Source organism: Plectropomus leopardus, chromosome 3 (assembly GCF_026936395.1).
Source record: "Plectropomus leopardus strain MGB_pleo_1.0 chromosome 3, ASM2693639v1, whole genome shotgun sequence".
Taxonomy (NCBI): Eukaryota; Metazoa; Chordata; class Actinopteri; order Perciformes; family Serranidae; genus Plectropomus; species Plectropomus leopardus.
Window position 1 is genome coordinate 3,753,640 of NC_142178.1, and position 25,217 is coordinate 3,778,856.

Sequence of the window (25,217 nt, forward strand, 5' to 3'; positions counted from 1 at the left end):
TTTTTGAAAGCTGTGGTAAACTTACCAGCACAGATTTCCTAAAAAATCCCACTGAAAATCTTGTGCATGATGCATTTGTAGTCATCCAGGCAGGTTTTCGCTGGCTTACACTACTACTATTACTAGACCCCCTCAGCCTGCGGAGAGACACAAAGCGTTATGAGATGACATAAATGAAATAAACAGAAAAGCATAATTTTTTTTTTATCGTCAGGCGACATTTCATTATATCACACAGCCCTATTGGTAGTTGCAGGTTATCTTTTTGGCAAAAGCGTCTTTTTTCTCAGTTTTTTTCTCGTCATTTAGCACCAATTTCAAAAGTATTTGTATTATTTTTGTGCTGCAAAGGCAGGCTAGTTTCATGAAAAGACCACCCTTCCTTCATAGAAATATGTCTTTAGGTCTTGAAATATATATATAAAAAGTGAAATTTGGGTACTTTCACCAAAATACAAAGTGGTTAATGGATGCATAGTGACTGTTGAGGGAATAAAACCCAAAACATTCATATGCAGGGAAGGCTGGATTACCGCTCATCCACTCTGCTGCCTTGTTTTAGAAAAAGATTTTTTTGGCTGAGTTTTTACTTGTGTACAGCTGCACTTTGCTGCAACCTCTCTCTTACTCTCAAACGAGCTCCAGGAGGATTAATGCTGCACTGTGCAGCTCAGTTTTGCCAAATATAGATGTCTTTGCGCATGCACTGCTGACTTCACACACAGGCTGCTCGCCATCATCTTTTGGTCAAAAAACATCAACATATCCTCAAGTTGTTTATCTGCTTCTCCTTTTTATGTCCATCTCATCACATCGATCTTGTTGTGCTTGAGAACAAAAGGTACTTAGATTAGTGACTGAGCTATTTCCATAATAACCCTTTCAGCCGCTTTTACTGCTGTTTTGTTTCATTTCCAATCACCTCTAAATGAAGCGCTAACAGCTAACCCCCCTAACTGATGTCATTTCCCCATCACAGATGCAGAGGATTGTATGTGTATAAACTTTGCATTAAAAACTTTTCCCCCTCACTCTCAGACACACTCACACACAGACACAAACAAAAGATACTTGCCACAATGTTGTAATTAGCATAGAAATCAAGTCAAAGGTAGTAAAATGTGTTTGCCTGTGTTAACTGGATTTACACCGTGCACAATTTTCTCTCCACCTGGCTTGAGTAAACAACAACTCTGCTATTCATCAATGATGCTTTGCCTCTATTGTCTTTATTAAGTTTTCCCCTCCCTTGTGAGCAGCCATTAGACAACTCACAATGAAGAGGTTATATTACCCGCTCCACCTAATGAGATAAAGTTCTGGAAATTTAGGCAAACTTTGTAAAGAGCTGCACTCTACGCTCTGTTATAGTGAGAGGAGTAACCTGATTTTAGCTTTCTGCTTCTAATCCTGATCTGTCCTCAGGTGTGTCTTTAAAATTTCTGAATGATTGTCCCCTCCTCCCTTTTAAAGCTCTTATTTTCTGGTGGGATGACTTGATTAAAAAGCAGAGAATTAACCCAAAGTTTTTTGTTAACAGGCGACGATGAATGCTCGGCCTCAGAGGATCCTGGACTCTGGATCGCTCACCCAGTCGGCACCAGCCAGCCCCACCAGCAAGGGCACACACATCCACCAGGCTGGGTGAGGGCACATCTCACATGATTATTCAGATATACAGAAAACTCAACCTAATCACCAGAATAGATGTTGTGTGTGTCTTCAAACCATGGATATGTTACATTTGTACGTCTCATGTAGCAGACATGTTGAAAACACTTTATGTAATTTTTTTAGGGCTGCCCTCTGAAATTCGGAGATTCAAATCATCGGTCAGAGGGCCCTCAGTTGACTGAGATATCTTCAAGTCTTTTTTTTCTTTTTGCATAGACTGTGTACTTACCACCACAATTCTTAAGTGAAACAGAAAAGTCTGGATACAGCCGCTGCCATCTTGTGCTAGTGACATCATTCAGAGATGGAGTCTACGCTGTAGTTCTGTCCAGGGGTGGGGGCATTCCCGCAAAAACACCCTTTTAACCAATAGTAAGCAACCCCATTGAGCACAAAGTCACCGATTGGTTGTCACAGGTGTAAGTCATGGTGGAAAATCCCCTTTTTTGCAGAATCGAATAACTCATTAAAACTAAACTGATCACAAAAACTATCACTTGAACAAACATCAGGGTGATGAGAACTATCTTCAGAGACAGAAACCATCTTTGGTAAAAAATGTATTTGGCATGTACGTACTTTGAGTTTTTAGTTTGGCCTTTGTCCATTCACTAACTTGGAGGGGTGGGCTTTATGACCCATACTGTAGTAAGACACCAGGGGGCGACCAGGTTTAAAAGCTTTGCTTTTGGGGAACTGTCATACTGCGCAGTGAAGTTTTGCAGCGGGGTGAGCGCTCTTGACACTAGTCTTTGGTACAGGGAGCTGAAAAAAAAAAAAAAGACAAACATCAAAAAGTAATGATAAAATGATCACACTAAATCCCGGATATGTCTAAATATTAAATGACATATGACGAATAAAAGATTTAAAATGAACTGGGTTTTCTTACTTGTTTCTGTTGACACAAAGGGAATGAAAAGGCGGGTAAGTTCTGCTACTTGTCCTCATGTTGATGTCCGTGTCCCTCCAGCGGCTCTCCTCCCATGCCCAGCACCAGCAGCTCCAGTCTGACTAACGAGGTGCCCAAACCTCCCGCCAGAGAGCAGCCGGCCACACGGCCTCCCTACACCCCCACACTGGGAGGACAGGCGCCCCACTCCCACCAGTTCCCCCGCACCCGCAAGATGTTTGACAAAGGACCTGAGCAGGTAGAGGATCACCCTTGTGCTTGGATCTTTGTGTGTAACTCAGGCATTGTGGGTAAAATTAACTAGCAAGTAGCAGCTGCAGGGTTGTTGTCTTCGGCTTTTTGTACCGCTAACATTTTGTGTGTGTGTGTGTGTGTGTGTGTGTGTGTGTGTGTGTGTGTGTGTGTGTGTATGTACAGGCAGCTGAGGATGGTGACGAGCCAGGTGGTCACAGGAACTACATCTGTCCCGCCCTCCAGACGGGGCTTTGCGATTGGAGCGCCAAGTATTTCGCTCAGCCTGTCATGAAGGTAGCGTCTTTCTTTTCTTTCCAATCAATCAGCCCTTTTTACAGTCCTCACATCCCACAGTGCCGGTTCATTTTTTATGGAAGTACTTTGATGTATAAAACCGGGCTGTTTGCTACCTGCTGGAGATAATGTTAGTTAGCCGCTTAGATCGTTCATACAAATATGTAAATATGTTCAGTCTGATTTTGAGAAAGTCAGTATAGTCTGATTTCAGTCGGACTAACATGTTTACATGTATTTTGAAAGTCCAGATTTAGTTGGACTAACGCAATAATTCCACTTTTGTTGTCATCATGTAAATATACTGACTGTATCTCAGACACTGACGGGCAGCTCGCCCACTGTATGCTATTGTGTGCTCACCTTTTTTTGATCCACATGATCAGTTTTTACCGTGAGCCTAATTATCCACAGAAGTGCCCTCTGCAAAACAAACAGACCTGGTTCCATTTCTAGCAGTACATCCCCCTAAATCCTACACACTGGAGCATTACGACTTTGACCCCAACAGGTTGTGTGTGAGGCGTCGCCATTCTGTGAGTCAGATCCAGCTCCCGCACCTCCATGGCTCCAACCTCTTGTCCACATATGGTCCACTTCTGGCTGCCCTTTCACTCTGTAAAGCAACATTTTAGATGAGTTACTACTATAATAAAATGCAGATATTTTTACACAATATTGAATTAAAAGTAAAAGAGCAAATCAAATTTTCCTTAATCAACAATTCTAAAACAATATTTTATTTTGACTCCTTCTTGATTCTAGTCTTGTTCTTGAACAGCAGCCTGGAGTGGTTGCTAGGCAACAAAGCGGACAGGTAATTTCAGATTTCACATAAATATTTATATGGAACGGTGTCACAGGTGCACATTTGTCATGCATTTAACAACGGCTTCAGGAGTGACGGAGCCATCCGAGTACACGAACTGTGCTACTGAACATCTTTTAGAGAGTAATGGAGTCCAATGGAAAACAGCAGGCCAGGGACCAATCACAGTGTGAGAAACTACCTGCTGCTAGCACAAGATGGCTTTACTGAATAATTGAGCTCCATAACTTAACATCCTCCCGAGTGAAATTCAAGATTAAAAGAAGCTGTTAACCCCACACAGTAGTCGGTGCCGAATTTTTGATGGCAAGCTGAAAGCAGGCTACTATGTGTTTAACCCTTTGAAAACTGAGCAACTTGGTTTGATTTCTTTCAAAAACATGGGGAGAAGGCAATAAGGAACATAATAGGACATGGCCCAAAAAATAGCAAAAAATAATTAAATAAAGGGGGGAAAAAGTTCCAAGAAAATTACTTGAAAATGGGCAACAGAGATAAGTAGAAATCAATCAATCAATCAATCAAGTAAATGACCTGAAAATTTTCAGAAATTTGTAATGCGTATATGTTATTTATGTATTTATTTAAAAAATAATAGTTTTCTGGACATCTTTCTCTTTTAATTTAATAAAATCAAATCATTTTCAGGTCAGTTTTTTGTCAACTTCTACTTATTTCTTTTCTTTCTTGCCAGGTGGGTCATTGCCTTTTTCCCCATGTGTTTTTTTTTAATCAAACCAATAAAGGGTTAGATAATTCGTAAAAGGTGTCTGAATTGCAGCACAAGCACAATCCAGGTTTCACAGGGTTAAATAATCAACATGCTATCCTCTCTGTAAAAATATGAAGTAAAATAAAAAGGTTTTGTTGAGGTTAAACAGAGAAGGAGAGAATTATTTTTAAAAAAGAGTCAAACGCGAGGGTCAAACAGAGGAGAGCAGAAAGTGTTGGGAGTGGAGGAAGAAAAATAAGTAAGAAAAGTATTCAAGAGTGCATGAGAGACAAAGTGGCTGAGAGAAAAGTTGATTTTAGTAAAATAAAATATTTACGCACAAAGACATTTGCGGCAAGAAGAGGAGTCGAGATGGAGGAGCGCACGGCAAAGAAAAAGTAACGATGATTATAATAACATATTTGAAAGAGAGAGAATCCATCGCAAGGCAGACAGAGGCAGGAGGAGAGGAAAAAGTGAGGTGTTGAAAGTGAAGCAAAATTTCATAAAGAGCAGACAAGAGGAGAGAAAGATGGAGCCAAAGTGGCAACAAAAGGTGATGAAGAGCAGAGAGAGAATTGGAGGGGAAGAGTGAGTGAAGAGCAGGAGGAGGAGGAGGAGGAGGAGGAGGAGAGGGGTTTTTTGCCGTAGCGTGAATCAGAATGCTGCATTGGCAAAATTTTGAGTGCTGCCATAAAACTCCACTCCATTACAAAGCTCAGTGTGTATGTGAGTACGCCTCAAAGTCTGCACACAGGTTATCATATCACTGTGTCAGCAGCAGGGGAGCAAAATCTGTGTGTGTGTGTGTGTGTGTGTGTGTGTGTGTGTGTGTGTGTGTGTGTGTGTGTGTGTGTGTGTGTGTGTGTGTGTGTGTGTGTGTGTGTGTGTGTGAGAGAGAGAGAGAGAGAGAGAAAGTGTATCTCTAGGGGTGTGTGAGGAGCAAGGACAGTGAGGACTGCATGTGAGAGTGAAGGTCTGTGATTAAAGAGAAAGATGTCCACAGCCACAGGTTCATATTTAAGTAAGAGAGAGAGTTACAGTAAGAGAGCAAGAGCAGTGGTTCGTAACACAGTTGACCAAAAATATGTGGACACCTCTGTCCATGCAAATTTATTCCGGTTCAATACAAGAGTCAAATAGGCGAGAGCCAATCAGTCATTTCTGTCATTTTCTGTAACCGCTTGTCCTCGTAAGGGTCGCGGGGGGGCTGGAGCCAATCCCAGCTGTCATCGGGCGGAAGGCGGGGTACACCCTGGACAGTTCGCCAGACTATTGCAGGGCCGACACATAGACGAACAACCATACACACTCACAGTCACACCTAAGGGCAATTTAGAGTCATCAATTAACCTGAGCTGCATGTCTTTGGACTGTGGGAGGAAGCCGGAGACCCCGGAGAGAACCCACGCGGACACGGGGAGAACATGCAAACTCCGGAGAGCCAATCATATTTGTTTCTAAAGTACGGTGGCCCTGAGGGTCAACACACTACATCAATCCACCAACACCCCCCAAAAAAAGATTTCAGAAATCAAAAAATTTCCCCAAAACAAAAGAACATCTCAGAAAACAAAACACAATCCCCCGGCCCCCAAAAACAATTGAGAAAACAAAACATCCCCAAGACAAAACATCTCAGAAAACAAATCAGCATTTCCCAAAACATTTCTGAAAACAAAACTTTCCGTACCACACTACATTTCCTCTTGTAGCGCCTGCTGCATCATGCCAGAGGGAGTCGGTTTCTACTGGCAAGCGCACCATGTGACCTAGAAAAGACAAAAAAGTGTTTCCATTGCAGTGTTGCAAAACATGACTTTTTCAAATCGCCTGAAATACCACCTCATGCAGGAGTAAAAACATTTTGAGATGAAATGTTTTTTCTAAATTGACGTTTCCATTAGACGTATTTTACGTTTGCAGTTTTAATTTGAGCAATTTAAGGGTTAACGTAAACCCGCCTAGAGAGAGATGGAAGGAACGAGAGACAGACAGAGAGGTTAAAGCATTCATTAATCATAGGCCTGAGTGAACAGGAAGGTCTTAAGCTTGCTTTTAAAAGACAATACAGTTAGGTGTACATGTTATATCATAAGGGACTTCGTTCCGGAGACTAGGACCATAATAACTGAACGCACCCTCACCAGATTTACTAGTTATTATGGGGACAGTTAGGAGACCAGTGTGCTGATCTGAGAGCTCTGAAGGGGCTAGATGCAGTCTTGCAGTCTGTTTACTTCAGTACACGTCGCACACACTTTACTATAAGACAATATGTATAAGACCCAGGCATCTTTCCCTAAGCCTAAACACAGCGTGTCTGCAGCCGTGGCTAGACCTCGTTGGTTCAGAAGGAGGAAGTGGAGACGCATCATCCCTCTTTATTTACGGTCTCAGGTGTGAACACAGTGTTACATCAGCAGGAGGAGGATATGGGTGAAATGAATAAACAACACCCCAACTCGATTCTTTGAAAATGTAAAAAAACTAAACAAAACAGAAAAACTTATTTTCTGGCTCAAATCAAAACACACATTGATATGATTGATATTTTGGCAATTAACTAAAATTATTATAATATAATGTAATAACTTAATCAGTCTAGCTGTATTTATGTATATTTTATGTTAGCTTGTCACCTCAAATCACATTTTTGGGTTATATTTACCTACACAGCCCTGATTTAAAGACGTTAGACATTATCAGAAAATTGAAAAATGTTTAACATGAGAAGAATAAAGAGGGATGTTGTTAAATGCTAAAAAATGAAGATTATTATTATGATGACAGATTATGAAATTCATTACTGTGTTTTAAATCAAAAACTATAAACTAATTCAACCCATCTCCTTCCACCAGACTTGATACAGGCCATCTTCAGACTGTCCCATGCAAATTATCTACACAGATTTTTGATTTATCAAAAAAATTGAGCCTACAGTGCATAAATAATTTGACTGTAAACGGTGCTGTAAACATATACTTGCAAATTCTTGCTAGATAAATCTTCAAGGTTCATGAAAAAAATAAATTTTTGCTGTCGTGGTAAATTAAATGTGTAACATTTCAGAATGTTATCTCAAAAACTGATTTTTGACAGCATTTTTAATTCTGCCCTCATGTAAACTATTGCAGTCTTTGGGAAAATGGGATCTTTAAACACCAGTTTTTACTTATGGAGCAAATCAATTTTTGTGAAAACAAATTATCAACATCTCATCTCTCAAGCACGGAACTACATCTTCCATTGTAGCTGGCGTTGATAGGCTTTTACAATGCTTAAGTATCACATTTGGAAGACCTTGCCTGTTTTATTTATAGAGTTCATGTCTAACAGAAATGGTTTGAATGAAAGACAAGAACTTTGTCTTTCTAACAATACCAAAATAAATTCATATTTGGTATTTATTATAAGTATGGCATTGTTTTTTTCATGGACAAACCCTGAGTCAAAGGTTTTTATTCTAGCATGTGACCCCAGAAGGGCTCCATACATACCCAAAGACGAAAAGTTGAGTCTGATACAGCTGTTGCAACCACTTGCGTTAAACATTTTTTTGGAAAAAATTCAGCAATCACATGTAAAGTTTGAGTGTCCACATACTTTTGGCTATGTAGTGTACTAGGAATTTTTATGTATGTCCACAATGTCTAGAGCTCTGTGGAGAATATATGCAAGAGTCTCTCTCTTTTAACACATACTTTTTTTCCTTTTCTTTTTTTACCTCAGGGTCTCATTATACGTTACATTAGCAGCTGACACAGTGCAGGACCACAACCCCGGGAACCACAGTATCAGCTGGCTCTTACCTTGCACACACACACACACACACACTCTCTCTTTGTCTCTGAGCTATGGGAATACATCAACCACAGCCTAACTGCTAAATCTGCCTCCTCTCAGACTCGGTCAGGAAGCATAAATATAGACAGTGGATATGATATGCAGATAAACCTGACGTGACTGCACACTCACAGAAACACACTGTACATACAACATCTCATACACACATGGATTTATTCACAATCTGCACTCAGAGGTGCTAAATGTGTGTTGTTTCCCTGTAGGCAACAAATGCAGAGTGAGGAATATTGATTACACACAGTAGTAGTAGAGTCACATGGCACTGTAGCTGTGTGTGTGTGTGTGTGTGTGTGTGTGTGTGTGTGTGTGTGTGTGTGTGTGTGTGTGTGTGTGTGTGTGTGTGTGTGTCAGACTGTTTAGCATTCAGTGGGTGTGGGAGGCCTCGCTGTAGAAATGTGCTTAATAAGCACACACGGGCAACCACTGTTTAAAGACACACACACACACACACACACACACACACAATTACAGGTTCTCTCTGTTGTTTACACTCTGTTGTTTATGTATCAGTCTATTAAATATGCATAATAATAGAAAAGCCGAAGTTTTTAATTTATGATTTTAATATTTTAAAGTGAAAAATGACATAAATCAACTTATATTACATTCTGCATATTGAATGTCATGTTACAAGGGGAGTCATTAAAATAAAGCCGGGACCAAATCTTTGGGGGCATTTTGTTACATAAGACTTAATAAAGTTAATATTTCTCATATTGTCCCTCTGTTCAACAGATGGGATCAGATGTGACTGCATAAAGTGAACTATACAAAATGAGCCTCACTTAGTATTGTAGTTGGGAAAGTAATCAGCCCTGTAGTGTTATGAGACATATTGGCAAGGATTTTTTTTTTTTTTTTATCAATGGGCTTTATTCACAAACAGTGCATGCACACAAATGTGTGCTTAAAACATGCATTGGAATATTTTACGCGCAAATGTTGGATTCATTAATATATTCTAATCTGTCTATGTTCCAAGCGGCAACCTACAAGGCTGAAAAATGAAGCCAACTCAGGAGTGCCAAAAACTGCAGTTCCTCTTATGGCCACTAGAGGCTGGCTCCAAAACAGAGTCAATCCCCATAGACCCCTATGTTAAAATGCCCGAATTTACTGAAGAAATAAACATGTTTACAGCCTGATACAAAAACAGTTTTGGTATTCATAGCTAATTTTAAACAGTGCACATGGTTAATTTGCACATATCTCACCCATTTACATTTTACAAAGGGCCAAGGTTTCACCTGTTTACGGGTGGGGCCGCTGGAGTGGCAGGCTGTCTGCAAGGTACCAACACAGTCTGTGCGTCAGATCCAGCCCTTGCTCCTTCACAGCTCCAACTTCTCATCCAAATATGGTCACTTCTGGCTCCAAAAAATGAAGATGGTCATGGCTAAAATGCCAAACTCCATGATTCAAAACCAGTGGATGACATCACAGTAGCTACTTCCAGTATTTATACAGTCTATGTTTCGTTCAAAATCTGTAAACAAATTCAGAACTGCCTCACATCACAAGAACACATAAACAATGGTCTGGCTGTCATAGAAAATGAAAACACACCCATTAATTACAGCAGGCACATATTTTCACAATTAAAATATTCAGCTCTGAAACCTGAGTGTCCCAGTCAATTTCAGTTGGCAAGACAAGTTTCGCTGCAGCTATGTAATTCCCAAACATCAACCTCCATGGCTGAAAAATGAAGCCACAATCAAAATGCCCAAAACGGCAATTCATCGAATGTTCACTTGAGGGTGGCTCTCTTGCACCTCCACAGCTCCACCCTAGCCTAGCCTAAATATGGTCTCTTCTGGCTCCAAAAAACAAAGATGGCAATGTTCAAAATGCCAAACATGAGGCTTCAAAACGTCCACAAACCAATGGGTGATGTCACAATAGCTGTATCCATTATTTATATAGCGTATGGAAATTCTCTGGAATAGCGCTCCCCCAGATATCCTGTCAGGTTTAAGTTTAAACATGTCCAGGGACATTCAAGAGATTAAAGATCGGGCTAGGAAGTATGTTCTTATATAAGGGAATGAGGGTGTGGCATTTTTCTGATTGCAAATAACGATTACCCAACATGTGCATTTATTTTGTGCGTATAGTAAGAATATTTCTGCACATATATAAGTGAATGGGACCCCATGAGCCCAATGGTGCAGTCTGAGAACATACTGTGACCTGTGCTCTGACAACCAGGGTCCAAGACTTAAAGGAATACTTCAATATTTTGAGAAATACCCTAACATGCTTTCTCTCCGAGAATGAATTTAGAAGATCAATATCAATTTGTGCCTGCATATTTAGCATTGATCTGGAGCTCAGATGTAGTTAGCCTAGCTTAGCATAAAGACCTTTAAAGGTCACGAATTAACATCTTTGGGCAAAGATCATCTCTGACCCCTCACATCCTGATCATCACCTCTTTCAGCTCGTTCTCTCGGGGTCAGGTCACTGTCCAATAAGACTAAACGCTTCACAAACAGCTTTTTTCCCCCTCAGCTATCAGATTTCTCTGAACCTCCCACTTTGGCTCCCTCCTCACAAACCACTGATATGCATTACAATGATTGTCTGCTGTCCATTTATGTATTCATGCAGAGAAAAACATACTGTACTGAAAACAAATTCTATCAGCCTGGTGGTATGGCTAATAAACAATCTGTCAGGTTTTTATACTAAGGCAGTAGGTTTTCGGATTGGGTATGTATGTCCTGATATCTCAAGAACACCTTAAAGGAATTTCAACAAATTTGGCACAAACGTCCACTCGGACTCAACAATGAAGTGATTAGATTTTGATAGTCAAAGGTCAAGCTCACTGGGACCTCTTCTGTCTCATTCTTTTGAATACGATGTTACAAAAACACAAAGGGAATTTCTTAAAATTTGGAACAAACATCCACTTTTACTCAAGGATGAAATGATTAGAATTTGGTGGTCAAAGGTCAAGGTCCCTGTGACCTTGTGTCCGTCTCATTCTTGTTAAAATGTTATCCCATCAAGGCCTCAAGGGAGTTTTGGCACAAACATCCACTTTTACTTAAGGGTGACCTGATCCAGTTTTGGTGGTCAAAAGTCAAGGTCACTGTGACCTTGTGTCCATCTCATCCTTGTTAAGGCTATATCTTAAAAAGGCTTTATGGGTCTTTCTTCAAATTTGGCACAAATGTCCACTTGGAATCAACAATGAAGTGATTGAATTTTGATGGTCAAAGGTCAAGGTCACTGGGACCTCTTCTGTCTCCTGCTTGTGAATAGGATATCTCAAAAACACCTTGAGAAAATTTCTTCAAATTTCGCAAAAACCTTCACTTTTACTAAAGGATTAACTGTTTAGAATTTGGTGGTCAAAGTCAAGGTTACGACGACTTCAAAAACCGTAGTCCTAATAGAAAAATTCTTACACTAATCATAACAAAAATTTCACACAAATGTGAAATGTGAAAAAATAGGAGAAATGATATCATGTATTCAGAAGGTCAAAGGTCAGCTTCACTGCGACATCATAATGTTCTTTTCTGGTCATTTTACGATGTCATATCTCAGGAAGAGAGGGGGGAACATTTGGTAAGATACTGACTTGTTGATACTAATTTGTAAACCCTGCTAATTGTAGAGATCTTCTGTGCTGCCGGGGGGAAGATATGTGTGAAGTATCCATGTTTTTACAGACATGGATGTAAACTATAACTGCAGCTTGACTGGTTTGTGAAGGCATACAACCACAAGGCAGTAATTCTAGTTTGTTTTTCATTTTCTTTTTATCTTTCTTACATTTTGCAATTAAGCTCTTTTACTTCCACTTTATTCCTCATCACACACTGTTCTTAACCCCCACTACAAGAAATTTATGTACAGAAATTCACTTGATTTTTGGGAGGATAGGTGAGAGACCCCCCAGTGATGAGCACTACTTATCCAGAGAAGAGTTCTGGCTCTCGCAGTAGAGAAGGAAGAGAGAGATTGAGAGAAAGGGTTGAGAGCTCTGTAGGGGGAAATCTGGACTGAATGACAGGAAAATGAGGAGAGGAGCAACATCAAAAGGGTCTGGGTATCTGCCATATTTGCTGCAGCAACTGAAAAACTTTTATATATTTGTCCATGGAGTACATTTAAACAATGTGTGCACCTCAAATGTCCATTGGCTTCAGCCTCTGGCATTTACTCAGACATTTCAATGTTCTCTTAATTTTCTAAATTAACATCATGTTTGGAGACGATGTTTCAGGGAGGGTTACTTGACCCATCCAGAAACAGTTAATGTCTTGTACATCCTTATTTCTGTATTTTCACTTAGTGTGCATTTTATTTGAACCATACAAGTACAATCTTTCCTCAAGAAGTTCCATATGGAGTAATCCAGGGAATATCTCTCTTTCAGATCCCAGAGGAGCATGACCTGGAGAGCCAGGTAAGGATGGAGCGGCAGTGGAGGTTCCTGAGAAACACTCGCGTCAGAAGGCAGAGTCGAAGCATCACACAAAGGGGTTAGTGACACACACTCTCACAGATAATTATGCATATGCACATTATTTTAGGAATACCATCTGCTTGTTATAATAAAGCCACAAATAGACATTATTTAGGCAGATATTAATCATCTTTACATTCATTGTTTCCCCCACATTGTTATAGAAATAGTAGACTGAAGTTATATTTAGTATTATTCTAAAAGTATTTAGAAATTTTACACCAAGAAATCGACAAAAGACTAATATTTCTGTCTGGCAGGAAGAGTCGTACCTATATACCAGTTAAAGGAACCTTGGACTGTAATGTGTAGGATTAAGCAGAATCTATTGGCAGAAATGGTATATAATATTCATAACTATGCTTTCATTAGTTTAAAGGACTGTGTTTTTGATCATGGAGTCCACCACGCTGCACCGTCATGTTTCTACGGTAGCCGAAAATGGACAAATCAAACACTGGCTTTAGAGAGGGCCATTTGTGCTTTTACATGGAGGGGTGAGTGGAGAGATATTTAGTTAGTTGCAATCTGCAACCTGACCACTAGATGTCACTCAATCTTTCACACTGCACCTTCAAAAGCAGAGTTAGTCTACACATACAGTATGCTACCTAATTACTTGAATTTAGATTAAGTCGATCATCAATATGTCATCCCAGGCTTTTATCACATTTACATTACGTGTCATATCTGATTAAAGTCAAGGGGGGTCAATTTAATGAGCACATTTCATACATAAAAAGGCAAATCAAAATGATGCACATGTGCACAGAGCATCAAAATTACAAATGACAAAGTCAGATAAGCATGAGAAAATAAAATAACAAATAATGAAATAGGCAAAAACTTGAACAAGTGGCTTGCCACATGCCAGGTTGATTTTTTTTCATTGAAAAATTCAACGATAACCAAGACTAGCTTAACTGCCTTGTAAATCTTGTTAAAAAAAAACTCAACTTTGTTGCATCACACAAAGGGAGGCATACATCTCTGTTAACAGGGCTGTCTAAGAGCAATCTTAAATTCCATTTTTATGATTTAAAAAAAGAAAATCTACTTTGAGCTCTAACACTGTTATTGTAAAAACACAAACTCATTCTTATTCAAAATAAGGATTTTGTTCTTTTTTTTGTTTTGTTTTTTATTTTAGAGGGCCTGATGATGACAAGCTTTGAAGGAAGATAAAAACATTTTATACAGTCCTAAACATTTATTCTATGTTTTATTTTTTGAACTTCAGGCAATGGTGGCCCAACCACATTTCTTTATTTAGCAATGTGTGTTGCAAAGTGAATTTTTTTTGTCAACAGTTAGAGGTCCTAGAATCAAACTTTGAGGCACGTCATATGCCAGGTTGATCCACTAACTGATGGACATGAAAGAGATTCAGTCTTAGATAATAAGATTATCACTCGGACCAGCAGTGTCAAATGCAGCACTGAGATCACAGCATAAGCACTGATATTTTATTAATAACTTATTTTTTAACCTCGATGAGGGCAAAATCTGAGTGGAATCCAGACTGTCCAAAAAAAGAACAGACTGAGATGGGCTACAGATCGAGCAGCTTTGTTTCAGACATGTGAGCAAGTGCACAGATGATCTTCAGTGATGAAAGAAGATTGATTGAAACCAATCCATAGTCAGAAACAACCCCCTTATGAGTCACATGACTCCCCTCGCGCACACACTCGAACTCACACACACAAACCCACACATCATAGAGCCCATACACACAGGCTCCCCGAGTGAAGTCAGAGCTTTCTCAAACAGAATAGCTAACACTCCCAACGTCATTGGTAGCCCCATCCACACACACACACACACACACACACACACACACACACACATATAGAGTCAAGAGTGGATTGGCATCAGAGCTGAGGCTCACTCCCGCACACCCTGTCTTTCTGACTGCTCGCTAAATCATTGAATTCCCCTCTATACTCCGAGTTTTTGAAAGAGAGAGAGAAGTAGTAGGGTTGCCCTCATTCAGTCTGTTTCCTCCAGAGAAAAACAAGATGAGAGGAGGAGGAGGAGGGAGAGTGGGATGGAGGGAGAGGAGGATGGAGGAGGCAAAACGGAGGCAGAAGAGCTAGAAATAAGAGAAGACAACATGTGCTAAAGAAATATTTTGGCTTGTAAACCCGATTTCACTTGTTTTTCTTTTCTCTGTGATGCAAAATGTTCACTCATCATCAGGCACTTCTGAAGTCCTCGGGGTGGTTTCAGATTTTTTACAGTAGCTACGTATCAAATGTGCCGTCAAACAGCACAAACAAAAGCAAATCAATGACAATGATCCCGCTCATCTTTTAACCGAAAGCCTCCTCGTATCTACTTTTCCCTCCGACTACATGTTTTCTAGCCGCTGCGATGAATACATGATGGATTTTTCCTCATTCTTTTCCATCTCATTATGGCGCTCTCGAGAGTGCGCTCAGGTAGCCAAGGACAGGTTTATGAGCCGACATGTTTTGTTGCCATGACAACATATGGTGAGGCGGTGAACTTCTCAGCTGCATTTGTGCATTGGCACTGTGTTATACTCCATTGAAATCAGCCAAGGGGGTGCACTACCAGACTTTTCTCTCCTTCCATAGACGGCCATATGTTTCACTTGTTTTTCTTGCTTTGCCTCAAGGCCAGCTATTGTTCCTTTGTACACGAGTAGGGCTGTAATACTTTCTTTTTCATGCACTGACTCATTCATTCCAGCATGTTCTGGTTTTAGATTCTGTAATAAAGGCCTAGTTGCTATTTATTTCTGTCCTGTTTTCTCTCTGTTCTGTTCTGTCCTATTTGCAGCTACAGATACTCTGTTTCCCCACTGGCCTCATCAAAGTTTCATCCTAATTACAGAATACATCTTCTAACAACAAACACTCAGAGCGTGCTAAATTTACAAGAATTTGATATATATATTTTTTTAATATCTATCAGAAGTAAGCACACACATACACATCCACACTGTGGCTGGCATCTGTCACTCCCCTATTCACTCATTCACTTCTCCACATTTAAAAGACATTCATTAATAAAGATTACAGTCACTTTAAGTCTCACTTATGTACTAATTGAATATTTAAGGACACCATGCAGTGGATACATTTCAGTGGTGAGCAGTGTTGGAATCTAACAAGGTAATAAAAGTTAGTTACCTTAGTGCACTAACACACATCAGTCACATTAGTGAGCGTCACCATTGCATCAGGCAACATGTTCCTTCATTACCATCATTATGGGCACTGTTGTTAAACCTGACTTAGTCCCATATACACTGTCCTGCTGCCTGAAGTACTCACCAGCACAATAAATATCTCAATCCGCAGCTTCAATTGTCCAATTTATGTGCTAAAAACTACAGCGCCCAGCTGACTGAGGAAATTACTGAGGCCTTTTTTTTAAAAAAAAAAAAAAAAAAAAAAGAAACTAAAAATATATTTAAAGATTGACATCTTTAGTAGGTAGAAATGGTCCAGGGGCAGATAGCTTGGTAATATACAGAAGCAGAGTAAGTTGGAGGTGATGAGAGCTTTTTCAGTGTTTGAGTCAGAGTGTAAAGTTGTGGCTATTTCCTGGAAGCAATACCTACAGTTCTCATCCAGTACATACCAACCTCAAAGCAGTAGAAAAGATGAATTTGTTGATCTTTTTTTCCAGTGACTCTCACTGTACATATTGGATGCAGCAGGAATCAAACCTGTGATTTTCCACTTCCCATAAATACTCTTACTTTTACGCTTGTTCCCATTCTGGCTTGTGCCCCACATTACAGGTGTTTCCCGTCTCGATGATCAAATATTCATCAACCGCAACCCTGGAGTACCATCTGTTGTGAAATTCCACCCCTTCAACACGTGCATCGCTGTGGCTGACAAGGACAGCATCTGGTCAGAGACTGAACACACACAGTGAAAGAGCAAATCAGCTTAAAGGGGATAGTCCAGACTTTTTTTAAGAGGGTTGTATGGGTACTTATCCATAGTCAGTGTATAACATACAATAGATGACGGTCAGCATGTGTTCAGTTTGGAGAAGCAGGCTGGAGTCTGACACAGAAGCTAAGCAATGTGCTGCTGTGGAAGAGGGTCAGCAACAAAATGTATTTTAGTCATCAGAAAAAGTTCTCCTTAAAAAAAAAAAAACACTTTCAGTTTAAGTGTACACCATATTCAGAATATTTTCACTGCTTTATCTTTCTATCAGACAGCCCAAAGCTGTCACTCAGTAAGTTTACATGTACAGTTAAGTGGAGCTACGGTGGAGTGGAGTGGAGCTCAATTAGGACATTTAATTGGACTACTGTCCCTGTCCCAGTATACAAGCACCGGGGGAAAATCCATTAATTGACGGCAGTATGTGCAACTTCACCACGGTAGGACCTTCTTCTGATTGATCTATTATGTTACATACCAAAAAATTTAGCAAGCCGCAAACGGGTTGTATGTGGAACGGTGAAAACATGTATACATTTTCGTTGCTGTGCATTTCATATGTAGTTCACTTGGGATGCACAATAATATCGGCGAGTCATCGGTATCGGCAGGTATTGGCTTTAAATTGAATATCAGAATCGGCCAAAATGATGATTTCTGCCGATATCACAAACCGATATTTTTATTTTTATTGACAAGTGAACAAGTACTAAACATCAACCCCGAGTTGAAGTATTTTTGTTAAAAAAGCATTTTAATTTTATGTCTCCATCTGCTGGTGGAACATCGCAATAAAAGTATGCAATATATGATGTTAATTCCACGAGAGGAGAGATAATCACTAAAATTAGGTGGGTAAAAAAGTGCTTTATTGGTTTTGGTTATCAGCAAAATGAGTTGTTATATATCAGCATATTGGATAGCAGCAAAAAATCCAATATTGTGCATCCCTATACTAAAAGCTCTACTTGGTACCTTGTTTTTTTTTTTTTTTCTTTTCTTTTTTTCTCCTTGCTTTCTTCTGTGAAGTTTTACTGTTTGACTTATGAGTAGAAAACCCAGTGCAGGGACTACAGAGCATGTGCAGAACACCTGGTCCAGTTCAGGTCCAACTGAGGCGTAAAAACAAAAGAGTGAATCAACCTCCAACTGTATTATCTAGGTGTACTTGTACGACTTTGAGAAATTTGACTTAGTACAACTTCAGTCAGACTAACATGTTTACATGTATTTTAACATCCAGTTTTAGTCAGACTGGCACAATAATTCAACATTTTCTAACATCATGTAAACGCACTGAATGGCTTCAGTCCCATCTAGGCATAGCCCATTTATGCTCTCGTCCAAGCCAACAGGCTCCATTGATAAAAACAGTCATTTTAGCTCGCAGAACATGGGAGTTGCTGGTCTACCACTGACTTGATCGGTTAGTTAGTTTGAGTTATCGTGTGACTTTGGTGAATCCAAACTAACCCTTTTAAACACCAAAGTCACACACAACACAAATAAAGTAACTGATTGGAGCAGCTGTAAATCAGCAGCTCCTGAGTTCAGCAACGTAAAATCACTTTTTCTCAATGGAGTCTGGCTCTGAAGAGAACAATATAAGAGCTTCATTTTCCCGTCAGAAATTGCTGTCTGACAGAAAGGTAAAACAGTGAAAATATTCAAAATATAGCCTACGCTTAAACTGTTATTGATTTTTTAGGTGGGACTTTTTTTAGGTGGCTAATATAGGTCTATCCACAGCTGTACATTGCTTAGCTTCTGTGTGTGACTCCAGCTTGCTTCTCCGAACTAGGGTTGCACCGATTGACATCTACTGTATGTAATACACTGACTATGGATAAGTACATCATAGAACCCCACTTTTAAAAAAATGGAACTATCACTTTAAAAGTGTTGTGCATATTTTTCAGTTACAGACTTGATAGATATAAAACTAATCCAATGACTGTTGTGTGCATGTATGTGTGTTTTTGCTTTAGTTTCTGGGACTGGGAGAAGGGCGAGAGGCTGGACTACTTCTACAATGGAAACCCTCGTTACACTCGCATCACAGCCATGGAGTACCTGAACGGACACGACTGCTCATTACTGCTCACTGCAACAGGTTTGAAACACACACACACACAAGACTCACAGCACCACACAGATTAAAAACTCAAGAAATTAGTAACATTTTCCTTGAGTGAGCTGCTAAGTGTTAACGCCCACCAGCACAGTGCAAATCTCAATGAGACTCATTTGTAGCAGCAACGAGCCTTAAACACTTGACTCTTACCCCCACAAACACACACACACACTGAGTGATCATGTGTATTCATCATCATTCATCAACAGAACAAAGCAATTACCCTCCGTGGCTTTATCTTCATAACCCAGAGGAACAGTAGACAACAGCGCTGTATTAACAGGCACACAGAAACACACATGCATTTTGTTTAGTCTCAGCAGTGCAACATTAAACTAAAAAAAAAATGAATGCCGTCTTTCATTGCACACCTCCCCAAAAACCTGTTAAAGCTCAAGGAACAATACATTTAGATTCTATCTCATCAAAATGTAATGTTCACTCATTCAGCTGTTTTCCATCTGTCATACTGTGAAGGATATCAGGGAGGACATTTGTTATAATAGAAATATATACAGCATTAAAAAGGTGAAACGCAGAATGTAAAACATGAGGAACCCTTTATGGGATGTAATAGCGCTCTCATAAGAGTGCATGGACTTGTTTTATGTTCAGCTCTGTGTTTTAGCTGCGCTGTTCCGACAGGTTTTTAGGGTTCGAGACTCCTGCCTCACTTTGTTTCACACTGACAACACGCTCTCAGGCAAAGAGCCTTTTAAGATGATGCTCTACGTTCTCTATTGATTTTTTTGAGAGGTGTGTGTTTATTTTCAAGTCATGCTGCGCATTGCATGTTTGGAAAAAGTCTTCAAGGTTTTTGTCAAATCTCCTGTACAGTTCAACACACACTTCCAAAAAATCCATTAAGAATACAAATGAGTGCTGGGTAGGTGTGTTGCGGCTGCCTCTGGCCTCAGCCTTTACTCCTCACTAGCACACACTAATTTACTATGAAGCCACACTGTTGTTACACGTGCAGAACAGGCATGGGCTGTTTGTAATACTTCATACTTTCCTGAAATTACACTTGGGTACACAGTACACCTGCACCCTCCAATGGTGAGTGTCGTACTTACTTTCAGCTTCTCAAACAAATGAATACATGATAGAAACCCACAAAATGTAAAGAAAAGTAATATTTTCACACCTATTCTCCTATTTAGACAGAGAAACACAACTATAAACCTTTTAAATTTAACTCTCTCTCAGTCACAGAAGACTGATGAGGCTTAATTTCAACAAAATAAAACTGACGTTACATTCTTTGTTACGGTGAGTTTCTCACTAGTAATCCAGTTAGTATGTTCACTGTTCCAACAATCACCAGCTCTAGTTTGGTCCAAATAAATCCTTAATTCACAGAGTTGTAAACAACATGTTATTACCCACGGTCTCTCTCTGCCTGCTTGCCACTCGCTATTTACAGTCAGTTAACTTCTCCCTCTACCACTAAGTGTCGCTGTTTCTTTCAGCTCAGCTCCCTGTTCCTCTAGTAGAGACCAGAGACTGAGCTTTGGTGGTGCGTGCTGTGCACAACATGCAATTAGTTTAATAGGAAGAGGGGCGTTGATGGTATTGAAAAACATACCTTCGGGATCTCTAAATACCCTGGTATACAGTAATACTATGATACCGCTAAAGCCTAGTGCAGAATTCGATTCAGTTTTACTTATGAAGCCCAGTAATAAAAATCACAATTTCCGTCAGCAGGCTTTACAACATGCAACATCCCTCTGTTCATGGACCCTCAAGGAAGATGAGCAGGGATGTCCCTGAAAAAGAGGTTGTCTGGATGACAGCATATGTTGCTCCAAAACCTGTATGTCAGTTTTAGCATTCATGGTGCCTTTACAGATGTCAAGTTATCGATGATTCCATTGACACTAACACCTCCCCATAACATCACAGATGCTGACTTTTGAACATTGTGCTGGGAATACTCTGTATGGTTTTTTTCTCTTTAGCTGAGAGGACACGAAGTCCATGATTTCCAAAAAAAACTATTTGAAATGTGGACTCCTCAGACGACAGCGCACTTTTCCTGTGTCAGTCTCATCTCAGATGAGCCCGAGCCCAGAGAAATAGTGGCGTTCCTGGAAGTTGTTGATATCTGGCATTCACCTTGCATGGTAGAGTCTGACCTTGCATTTGTAGATGCAGCAATGAACTGTGTTTACAGTCAAGGGTTTTCCAAAACAGTACCAAGCCCATGTAGTAATATCCTTTGAGTGTTGGGTATGTGTCGCTTCTGGCTTCAGCCTTTGCTTCCCAATATCCATGTTTTTCTACTGGAACTCACTTTTTACTCCCTTCTCTGTATCTTTCTCTCTTTATCCCCTCCCTTCCCCTTTCTGCAGACGATGGAGCGTTACGTATCTGGAAGAACTTTGCCGACCAGAAGAATCCAGAGATGGTAACAGCGTGGCAGGGCCTTTCAGACATGCTGCCCACCACCAGAGGTCAGCCCACCAGCAGCGCTCACAGTAAAGATCAACGCTCTATTTTACTATCTGCCCCCATCCACCTACCCATACTCCCACAGCACCTCCTGTAGTAACTTGCCAACTGTCAACATCTCCCAGTTATACTTCCACACCTCCCCACCTACAGAGCAGCCAGGTTTGCAAAGAGTGATTAAGGTATTGAATGTTTTCTTGGGGGGCAAAAACCCTAAGATGAGGTACTTTATGTGGTAAAGTAAAGCACAAGACTAAAATACTTTAACATCCCATTTTTATCTTCTGTTGCTTTAATGACTTTAGACTTGACTTGTCAAAATCAAAAAAGGACTTGCAACTGTACTTGGATTTCAACATCAGTGACTTGTGACTTCACTTGGGCTTAAACCTTTTGACTCAGAAGTACTTGCCACCTTTCCCCGAAGATGAAAAAGTTGTTATAGAATTGTGCAACAAATCCATTCATTTCCGTTCATTTCCTGAGTTAACTAATGTTAACGGTTTTCACTTCCAGCAAGTCACCACTTAATTTTCCAAATCTACTTTGTTTGAACCAATCTGACAGCATCAAATCAAGCTGAAGTAGAGAACCATAAAGAACTTCCAATATGCTACTGAGTGCGACTTGGAAGTAATGATACCAAAATAATTTCATTCACGTAGAAAAACTACCCAGTCATCAACAAAAAACGAACCGCAATATGCAAAATATGCAGATAAAAAGTTTCAGATGAAGACACATTTGATTCAACAAATAAGTGTAAAATTTAAAACTCATTCCTTGTTTTTGAACTTTTTTTTTTTTAAAGATTTATTATAGATTTATTTTTGGGGGCTTTTATTGCCTCTAATTGACGGGACAGTGTGAGTGTGAAAGGGGGAAAGAGAGAGGGGGAGACATGTAGCAAAGGGCCGAGGCCTGGATTCGAACCCTCAGCCGCGGTGCTGAGGACATAGCCTCTGTACATGGGGCGCCGCTCTATCCACTGAGCCACCAGGCGCCTTGTTTTTGAACGTTTTAATATATTTTTGTCTGTTAAAATTGTATAATATTTTATTAATATTATTCATTCATTCATGCATTTTCTGCAACCTCTTGTCCTCGCAAGGGTCGCGGGGGGCTGAAGCCAATCCCAGCTGTCATTGGGAGTAAGGCAGGGTACACCCTGGACAGGTCGCCAGACTATCGCAGGGCCGACACATATAGACAAACAACCTTTCACACTCACATGCACACCTATTAATATTATATTACTAATAAATTATATAATATTTTATTATTGAAGACTTGGAAGTTGAAGTTTATGATTTTTGATTTGACTTGGATACTTGACTTGAGCCTTGTCAGGCTTGGCTTGAGTTTATACTTGGGACTTGCCTCTCTTGACTTTGGGCTTTTCAGTCTTGACTTGGTGCTTGTCAGTTTTTAATTGAGACTTGTCAGTCATGGCTTGGGTCCTGACCTTGGACTTGACTTGGGACTTGGCCCTCATGATTTTGGACTTGACTTGGGGCCTGTCAGTTTTGACTTGGGACTTTACTTAGGGTTTGTCAGTCCTGATTTGGGAATTCACTTAAGGCTTGTCAGTCTTGACTTTTGACTTGACTTGGGACTTATCAGTCTTGACATGGGTCCTGACTTGGAACTGACTCTCTTGACATTGGACTTGACTTGGGGCTTTTCAGTCAGGACTTTGCACTTGACTTGGGGCTTTTCAATTTTGACTTGAAACTTGACAGTCTTGCCTTGGGTTCTGACTTGGGACTTGACTTGGGACTCAACTTAGGACTTTCCTCTCTTGACTTTGGACTTGACTTAAGGCTATTCAGTCTTGACTTGGGACTCGACTTGGGGCTTGCCTCAGTTGACTTTGAACTTGACTCGGGGCTTTTCAGTCTTGACTTTGGACGTGACTTGTGATTGCCCATGTTGACTTTGGACTCGACTTTGTACTTGAGTGCAAAGTCTTCAGACTTACTTTGGACTTAAAAAACACTGACTTGGTTTCATCTCTGGTACATGCTAGACGTACATTAGCCCAAGTAGAAAAGAGTCATCGAGTCAGTGAGCTCAGTTAGACAGCGGTGTTAAGTTTGCTCACATTAGCTCAACATAAACTAAGAATAATACAGACCGAGTCCAGCTCCAGCCCTCCAATCCACAAGTGTTTTGACTTAAGAATGGTGAGTTTCATGCTTATGACTTCAACTTTTCATTTGCAAGAAGAATTTTCTTCCTCCTTTTTAAAAGTTACATAGGTAATCTTTTAATTGCTTTATGAAGTCTCTACAAAAATGTAATTTCATAAAGTAAAGATTAGTTTTAAAGTGCATTAGTCAAAGATAGGTGTTTTAAACTAAATAGATGAAACATCATGGCACAGTCACCATGAAGTTACTGGAAGAGATCAGCAGCCTCATCAAACCCAGTAAGAGTATCAAATATTATGCTCACTCACAGCAATGTGATGTGTGCTTTTAATAAAGTAACACATTTTGATTCATAAATTGCACAAGGACATTTTAAGTAATGTGAAGAATTGTCAAAAACAGCACAGTCTTATACACACACAGGTGGTAAGAACCAGATCTTTGTCAGTATGTGTGAGCACACACAGGCTAGACCACCAAACTAAATCCAGGACAGTATGTCACACATAGTACACACAGTATTTTTATCATAACTGATGTGACCTGATGGAACTGAAATGTGGAACCAGAGCTGAACTCTTCTCCCACATTGCTGTAGATAGTTTCTGCCAGGTTGGTTGGAGGTTTCGGACTGCGAGTCAGGAGTCTGAATTTAGTTCCATCAGTCAAAACTAATGTCACTCTAACTTAAAGGCAGCTGTCAGTCTCATCTGTCTCACCCTGTTTTATGTGCCATATCCATCATATATCTGTCATATCTGACACAGCTGGAGGAAAGTTTAACGTGGTTGGAGGTCTGCATCCAAAGTTTATTTAAGAGCACGAAATAAATAAAAAGAAATGGTAGATCATTTATCATTCTCTGCTTACACATTTCTGTGATGTTAGGGTATTTCTGTGATTTAAAGATGTTTCAAGATTTTAGTACATTTCTACGATTTTAGGATGTTTCTCCGACTTAAGGACATTTCTCAGATTTGAGAACTTTTCTAGTACCTTAGGACATTTCCAAGATTTTAGAACATTTCTAGGATTTTAGGACGTTTCTACAATTCTAGGACATTCCAAGGATTTTTTTTAGAACGTTCTGGTATTTTGGGATGTTTCTAGGATTTTTTTAGTGCATTTCTGGGATGTTAGGGCATTTCTTGGACTTTAGGAAATTTCTAGGATTTTAGGACATTTCTCAGATTGTAGGATGTTTCTAGAATTTTAGGACATTTCTTGGATTTCAAGACATTTCTCACACATGTATACTAAAAGTACAAAACTATTTCCCAGTGTGAATCAATTTATTTTAATTGTGAATTAGAAAATGGTTGGGGGGGCCACACAGCACCCTATCAACGGCCAGATTTGGTCTGCGACCCGTAAGTTGATTATCACTGTCATAAATCATTTTGGACCGTGGGTGTTGGTGGATTTGCTGCCATGTTTACCTTCAGTTTTGACACACTTCCATAATTTGTGAGGCAGAGTTATTTGCAAATATTTGAAGTAGGCCTGACACCCACAGGACATGTTT

At 39.9% G+C, this 25,217-nt stretch overlaps 1 protein-coding gene across 4 annotated transcripts in view; it reads left to right on the forward strand.

Moving 5' to 3' along the window:
* Window positions 1-25,217, forward strand: part of rptor (regulatory associated protein of MTOR, complex 1) — a 256,587-nt gene that overhangs the window by 210,492 nt on the left and 20,878 nt on the right. For 2 of the 4 annotated variants that reach the window (XM_042484972.2, XM_088075352.1), the window contains exons 23-29: window positions 1,541-1,644; window positions 2,648-2,825; window positions 3,005-3,115; window positions 12,921-13,026; window positions 16,789-16,903; window positions 18,937-19,061; window positions 21,440-21,565. In XM_042484972.2, the coding sequence (XP_042340906.1) occupies window positions 1,541-1,644; window positions 2,648-2,825; window positions 3,005-3,115; window positions 12,921-13,026; window positions 16,789-16,903; window positions 18,937-19,061; window positions 21,440-21,565 (865 nt within the window). The remainder of the gene's footprint in view (window positions 1-1,540; window positions 1,645-2,647; window positions 2,826-3,004; window positions 3,116-12,920; window positions 13,027-16,788; window positions 16,904-18,936; window positions 19,062-21,439; window positions 21,566-25,217) is intronic. The other 2 variants (XM_088075351.1, XM_088075353.1) reach the window with 1 other exon arrangement.